Genomic DNA, 8,150 nt, shown 5'->3' on the forward strand with positions numbered 1-8,150 from the left:
TAATGCTGTAAAATTACACGGAATCACAGTTGGTACATTCCTATAATATTAAAGGTATTAACTGATTTGTATAGGCTACTTATGTTTAAATTACATTAGGAACTTTTTTTTTTACTATGTTATAATAACTTTTTAATGACAATTATGTTATTAGTTTTTTTGAAATCTAAACTATTAAATGGACATTGAACTTATGCACATTGAATGGCTCTTCTGAGGTAAATGTAACATTACGTTACATTACTTACAAGCTGTTTTATTGATGTTTTTCCGAGCGTTTCAACCTGATTGAGCAACTACGAGACATGATTAATTTCAGTAACTTATTCCATATCTTTCAACATACCTTCTGATATTCATGTTTATTTCATGCTTTAATAAATAGTCCAGAGTAAGAGATAATCAGTTCACATGGGCTCCACGCTGCTGCTTTGCCAAAATGTTTGAATTTATTGTCTGAATTTTGTAATAAAATTGACAGAATTCAAAAGTAATTCTAACCCTAACTGAAAACAGCATAGACCAAAAGACTGATTCTTGAGATTTAAAATCTCTGTGAAGCAGAAGTTGCAACCGACTTCAGTGTTGTGACGTATTTCCAAGTGAAACAGAAAATTGAATAGAGGATGGGGATTTATTTTTAAAAACTGCTTATACAGTTTGTTGTACTTTGGCTTGAGAAGTTTGTTTTATTTCCCCTTCGGGTAGCCACCCCCCCACGATCTACAGCTTTTTACAAACCACTAGTGACTGGGCATGATCATCACATTTGAAACCAAAATAATCCCACATGACTGAGGTGCTTCCTTGTTTGTCTTGACCTTCAGCAGCTATTGTGGCTTCCTTATTTTGACCTCCTGGCCTACTCAAGTTTAAGAAATTTGCACAACACATGCTGATCCACAAACTTAATTATAGACTTTTTAAGACAAGTAAACATGTTTACAATCTTGTGAAAACCCTTTAATAATGCATGCGAGTTGCTGTGTGAATCTAATGGTAGAAGACTTGTGTATACTGATTAAGTTCATTACTTAGTTCAAAAATGTGAAATGTGCAATAAACTTATTTTAGTCTGAAGTAGGGCTGGACAATTATGACCTAAAATCAAAATCTCAATTAACTGAACTTTTTACCTCGATTACGATTAATGAACGATTATTTTGTTTGTTTTTTTGCCCTCATAGTTCACGTACAAGGATTGTACTGTAAATATGCTTGACTAGGTGGGATATTTCTTCCTAATGAAAGAATGCTCATATAAAATAACTGCTGAAAGTGAGCTATTATGTCAGTGGTTAGTAACATTAGATTTCTGCTCGTTGTAAATCAGATACAGATAAATTAGCAAAGTACCAGACTAGTAGCCTACGTTTATTTTAATGCATTAATGAAAGTGTCAATTAGTCATACCGTAATTGTGAAGCTGTGTTGTTACTTCAAAAGTAGAAAAATATATGCTATAATTTGAGTTTCTAAGCTACTTTAGTGATAAGTCACAGTAAAGCGTTGATAACGAGTTTCTGCGCTCCTCTCTGTGAGCGTGATCTTCACGTGATGCGCGAGCTGTCTGTATGAGTGTTTGTCACATTGCATCAGCGCAGAAGCGCTGTATCATATGATGATACACATCCGAGGGTCTAAAATCTTTTCAGTGTCTAAACTGGCAAGCCTTAAAACACATACAATTGACAAAGTTTAGTGAAGACGCAAGTGAAAGTTATCTCACTTGGGGCTCACCGCTCACGTGTGTGTTCGACTCTGTGTTGATTCCATGCCGCTCAGGCGCTCACTGGATGGGGTGGAGTCACGTGACTACACACGCGGTAGTATGTTTTTAAGGGGAAAGTGTTAAAAAAAACGAAATAACCGACATGGGAAATTTACATCGGTTAGAGGTTCTGAATTTCAGTTTCGATTACTTTTCAAATAATTGTCAAGCCCTAGTCTGAAGGTTTAGATGCATCTGAAAATGTTTTGTTTTTTTATTTAGTCATGAACTGCATGTTTTATTATTTTGTTTCCTGAGGTGCACTTATATGCCAATGCACCTTATGGCGCTTTTCCACAGCATGGTACGGTTCGGTAAGGCTCACTTTTTGGTGTTTTTCCACTGCATGGGATGGCTCGGTACGGAACGGTATGGCTCGCTTAAAATAGTACCACCTTGGTTGAGGTTCCAACCGTGCCGTACTGATACTAAATGTGATGTGTAAATACTGCAGATCACTGATTTTTCAGAGAGAATCGTCACTACCAGCATCATTGGATCTGAAACATGAGACCCCAAACCCTCTAGATTTAAATAGTAACAGCCACCGTGGTATCATTAGCGCAACTTTTTTTTAAACGACTTGCTTTAAACGACCGTCACATGCAACTTGAAAAAAGAAATGGCTGTTTCGTGGTCAGTAGACAAGGTGCAGACTTGTTAGTAGCCGAGGAGCGGATCCATGGCAGTAAAGGAGGCGCAACTATAGTAGTCAACATTTGAAGTGGATCAAAACCTTTCATCAAAGTTGTCCTAAAACCTTCTTCTTAGGACAACTTTGATTAACTTTTTTGATCCACTTCAAATGTTGACTACTGTATATCAGTCTATAATGCCACCCACTTTGAAGCGGTACTAAACTAGCGGTAGTAAACCGAACTGAGCCAAGTTGTACCACGCAGTGGAAAAAGCACCATTATAAGGCCATTTTCTACCCTGATTTGAATGCTCTGTTGGAAGTGGTGTGTCTGTTGTGAGACTTCAATGTAACCTCCCACTGCTATGATTGGCTAACATCTTTGCATATCAAGTAAGTACTACATGGAGCCATCTCGAAAACTTTTAATATGTTTTACTATTATGTTTGTTGTTGATTAACTAATCATGAAAAGTGTTGATTACAGCATTATATTTAGATCTACTTCCGTCGCATGAAAGTTACAGTTGTAGCCAACTACAGACATGTCTGTTGAGCAACTCGATTTAGTCACAATTTAAATAACAGATTATTTTCATGCTATTATTTGCAATGTGAAGTTGACCATTTAGTCACTGGCTTGATTTACTGACACATAAACAGCAATAACCGATTTTGAGACAATGAACGTGTCTGACTGTACATGAATCATTAAATATCAGAAATCACAGATCACAGGTTAGGCATTAGAATTAACATGGTTACTTGTTGTGGCATTACTGTCGGGTCCATATCTTACAGTAAAAGTCTGTTTGCAAAGCCTGCACCGAAATAGCGACTCATTTACCAAAGAATCCACAGTGATATGTATCGAACAAACAAATAATGCTCTACTGAGACATTCACATAGCTGAAAATAAAGAACCACTTTCCCAGCATTAGGATCCTTTGAAAGATAATGTTATTTTTAGTCCAGTGATCCTACAGCTCTCTTCACTTTCACATCTCACTAACGTGCCAGTGGGCGGGGCCAAATATGCGATGATGTAGCAGTAGGTGTTGATCTGATTCTGCAGGGATGGTCTTTCGTCATACTATTAAGTCTTAATGTGACAAAATCCGAAATGAGTCATTTTCGAGGCTTGGTTTCAGTAAAAGCTGTTTCTGGACTAACAAGGAAGTTTTTAATTTTTGAAACTTAAAGGATATTTGTATAGTACAATGAGCTCTTACATGTCAAAGGAAAATTTGATTTCTCAATTCAGTGCCCCTTTAATCTCAGGGCACATGTTCATGGTTGTAGTATGTGCATTACAAGTGCTTTTTTCTCCCAACAGTGCATATTTACACAACTCCTTTTTATAGGAGAATTACACCTATTTATAGTGCATTTACTTTTATTTAAGACTATACACAAATTCTCATAAAATATCTAACACATTCAAATCCACTGGTTGTAACTGAGCTCTACTTTTCAACTAAAGTTGTTCCAAGGACAATGTTTTACCAGACAACTCTCTTTTGACTTAATTTTTGTCATTCATATTACATTTAAAAAATATTTAATAATTTAACGTGATGTCTAAATTCAAGTTCCTAAGTTTTAAATGTGCTTTAATTTGCTTTACATAAAACATTACAGATAACATTAAAATAATTATTAGCTTGGTCCAAATTTCAATAAAGGTGCATCCCTAGTGTATGCACACCTGGAGACATTTGTGTTTATGGATTAATAATGCTAGTGGTGCACCGATCAGAAAATTTAAGGCCAATATGGTCACCAATATTTTAACACCAAGATCAGATGATACCATTAAACAAAATTTATTTTATAAAAGGGTTATTAACCCTGTCTGCAAACTCAAGTCTTTTTTATCTCTGAGTGCCCACACTTCCACAAGTTGATATGCTATATTAAAATGTACCATACTCTAAAAATTCAGACAATTTTGCATTTTGTAAAAAACTACTATGAAACTAAAAAACAGTTATGAATAGTTCTTTTGTTACTATCAAAAACAATGAACCACAGAATAAACCCTTCAGCCCAGCAGGAATAGCACAGCATCAGTATTCACACTTACGTTTCGAAGCAGCGGTCGACGTTGTCTGACATAAGCAACAGCATGCAGAGCTGCTCCAGGGCAATGAGCTGCATATCCCGCTCATCGCCCTGTCCCATCTGCAGCCACTCCAGCAATGTGTCCGGGTCCACGTCCGCCATGACGCCCCACTACCCTATCCACCCAACACCCAGTCACCCTGCCAGCAGCAGGAGAAAAATGAACAGGGGCAGTCACTGGTCCTCTTGATGTCTCATCAAGTCGTCACCTTCATAAGAAATAGGAGAAAAAAAACAAAACAAAAAAAACTTATGAGCATGGAAATGACATCTGGGATATACAGTAACAGGAGACGAGAACGCCACACAAAATCCTCTGCAATATTGCTTTGGGCCTTAACTTCCACCTTCTCCCACTTGTTTTGTATGTCTTTTGGCTCTGAACTGAAAACACAACCCTTGAGTAACTGAATGAAAACTGTTGGGTAATAATGAAATGGGTGGAGCAGATGACTCTTTGAAGATGTATGCACTTGAAAGGTAAACTATATGAGTAAATCAGACTATACACATGATAAACTGCTGCCTGTAATCAAAGCACCGAAAGAAATCCCTGTGATTAGCATATTAGTAACCTTGGCCAACAACAGTTCGTATGATGAATAGTTCATCAATGACTCACACTGTAAGGCCCAAACAGCCCATCTCTTCACCAACACACAGTACGCAATCCAAACAGAAATCACTATCCTTTTATTGTTCTGTGAAACAAACCATTAAAGAAAAGAGCAGCACTACTTTCCTAAAACAGACAAGCTGAGTCAAGCATGAGGATAAAATCATTAGAATGGGTGATTTATGTGAAATAGCAAAAGTCTGTCCTTCATTACTGTCTGAGTGGCTACAGACAGGCTTCAGATAGATCCACCACCTTCTTAGAGACTAACAGAGAGATCCACTTATCAACAGATTAAGTGACTAACTTGATTCAGGAAGAATGTCCTGTTGAACTTGACATTCAAAGCAACTGTCTGGGGCCTAATCCACACATTTACTCGATGAAGAGGAAAAAAAAAAAACTCTGATCACATGCACACCACATTACTTCGCTACTCTAAAAGTCCAAGTACGAACATCACCTGATTGTAATCAGATTAGACAATTATATTCCATAGCAAATGCATTCACCATAGCTTTTTAATTCATGAGCTGATATATCCTGAGTTGCTCTTTCTGGTTTCGCAACCGGTTTTTAACAGCAACACTGGACCATTGTGAGCCAAAACAAGTTCTGATGCCATAGCCCTGGGTTACACTCTCTTTTCAAAGGAAAACTTAGAACGTTTACTATAATTATACCACCTTCAAATGAATGGCATGTGTACATTCCCAGTCTATTAGTCCACCAGACCAACAGCATACAACTTAATTTTCTTACCATTATTGTTTAGGTTTTGTTTGTTGTTAATTAACTTAAGCATATAAAGACTATTGTATCATATCTGATGCATGAATTTAAGGCCTCTAAATTACCAACATGATCAAAACTGAAAAACATGTTGTACACAATCTTCTATATGCCTTTTGCCCTCTGATAATACTTTTTCAGCAAGTAAAAGGCCTTTTAGTATAATAATAAAAAAAGAAGTCCAATTTCAGGTTGTGAAAACTTTGATTTTTTTTTTTTTATAAAGTAACAACAATAAATGTTATATTGTTATTAATATTTTAAGATAAACATATACTGGAATGAATCAACTAAGGTTTACTTGATAATCCATACAGATTTCTTTTAGAAATATCATTTTAAAATGTATCAAATATATGAAATATTTTATATACATCAAATATCTTCTAACTTTGTAAAGTTATATAAAGGGAGATATAAAGTGACAACTAATATTTATGCATAAGTAGTCTGTTACACATAAAAATCTCAATGATTTACATTACAAGCTATCAGAATTCCATCTTATGTTTTGGCCTAAAAAAAAAAGTAAAAAATATATTATTTCATATGTCCAATTTTACAAGCTTATTCCCACCAAAGCTGAGTATAAGAAAAAAGGAAGCAATTTAGGTTTCTTAAAGACTCAAATACTAAAGAAAGTTCCAGTCTAATTTAATTTAAGTAGTAAAGTAGTTTTAGATTATATCTGCTGTTGTTCCTACAGCATAGAGATCAATAAACTTCAAATAATCAAAGTACACTGCAAAGCAGACATTCAGCTTATTCGTGGCTCCTGCATTCATGACATTTGATGTTTTAAGTACAAACATGAATCTAATGATGTTCTTTGACTTTCTGCCAGTGCAGCTGACTAAGGAGTCAAAAAACAGCTTGATTGCAACCGATGTCATCATGGCACCAGCCTATACAGCAACACAATAAAACCTCACCGTCACAGAAAACACAAATGAGCGTTAATGTGTCACACACAGTGTTTGAGATCTATAATATGTCCCGTGTTTAACTTCACGTATGGTCATCTAACCTGATCCTGAGAACCGAGCAGGTGAACAAACAGGCCAATTAAATCCTAAAAAAAAAAAAAAAAAAAACTCAAACCATTAACAATACGACGCTATCAAACTTCATTTATTTGGTTAAACGCTAGATAATTCAAGTCAAGCGAAGAATTAGTCATATATTAGCGTTCAATCTGGTCCTGATGGCCTTTCTTGAGTTCAGACAGCTTATGTTAGCTTAAACGCCATGACAGAGTCCAGAACCGTTTAATTTCTTGTTAAAATCACATTTATTTATATGTATCAACGGCAAATGAGTAAAAACACAAATTATCTGTTGAGAAAGTGAGGTTTAATTAGCTAGGATTAGCTAAAATGCGTCCTGTTAGCGTCACTTCGACAGACCTAATTAATCCCAAACTTCATTTACTAAATTTGCATTAGGTATAGATATGTTTTCCATCCACATATATAACCGGCCTGGTAACAATTTTAAGTTAAAAAACAAAATAAAACAAAATCACCAAGTAACACTACTGCGGCCTTGTGTTTACCAGTAAATCTGCGAGCTAAAGTTGAGTGGAATCCCGAGGCCTGAGCGCGTCTGTCAGGCAGAGAAAAGAACCCTCCGCCGAAGCGACACAAACACTCACCGTTTATCGCCGAACGACGAGAAGAGAAGAAAAAACACACTGGGTGGACAAAATGCGTCTCGGGATGAAGTTGTCAGACGGCAAGATGTGAATATTGCTTCATTCCCCGCTTCTGCTGGTTATAAGGTAGAGGTCAAAGTGAACGGGAAGGCGACGGGTGAAATATTGAGTGAAATGGAGAGCCGTCGAAAGAGCTAGTCGAGGCTCCGCATATCACGAGGCTCCGCAGCAGCGGTCAGGAACAAACAGCGATGCTGCTCAGCGACAGGGGGCGCTAAAACACCTCGCCACTTACAGTGAACGAGATGGCCACAAAGATTACAAATCATTCACCTGGATTGCACAATTGTAGAAAGTGAACAGTGACACTGACTCTCTGAAATCAAGCCACGATTTTAGTGGGTTAATGGTCATCCTGAAACTTGCACTGTGCATGAAATGCATTATGCAATTAATCCAGAGATCCTAGTAGGCTAGACATATCCAAATTAGGACAGAGAGGAAAAAACTGCAAATGTCCCTCTCAGGTTCTACTGTAAAGTAAAAACAATGCAA

General features: G+C 36.7%; 1 protein-coding gene across 14 annotated transcripts in view; it reads right to left on the reverse strand.

The window, feature by feature from the left end:
* Nucleotides 1–7,850, reverse strand: part of hectd1 (HECT domain containing 1) — a 31,184-nt gene extending 23,334 nt beyond the window's left edge. For all 14 annotated transcript variants that reach the window (XM_051868613.1, XM_051868614.1, XM_051868606.1 and 11 more), the window contains exons 1-2: nt 7,596–7,850; nt 4,496–4,742 (exon numbers count right to left, since the gene is read on the reverse strand). In XM_051868613.1, coding sequence (XP_051724573.1) covers nt 4,496–4,635 — 140 coding nt within the window. In that variant the 5' untranslated portion in view covers nt 4,636–4,742; nt 7,596–7,850. The remainder of the gene's footprint in view (nt 1–4,495; nt 4,743–7,595) is intronic.
* Nucleotides 7,851–8,150: the final 300 nt, after the last annotated feature.

Source organism: Ctenopharyngodon idella, chromosome 17, assembly GCF_019924925.1.
Source record: "Ctenopharyngodon idella isolate HZGC_01 chromosome 17, HZGC01, whole genome shotgun sequence".
In the NCBI taxonomy this organism is placed as follows: Eukaryota; Metazoa; Chordata; class Actinopteri; order Cypriniformes; family Xenocyprididae; genus Ctenopharyngodon; species Ctenopharyngodon idella.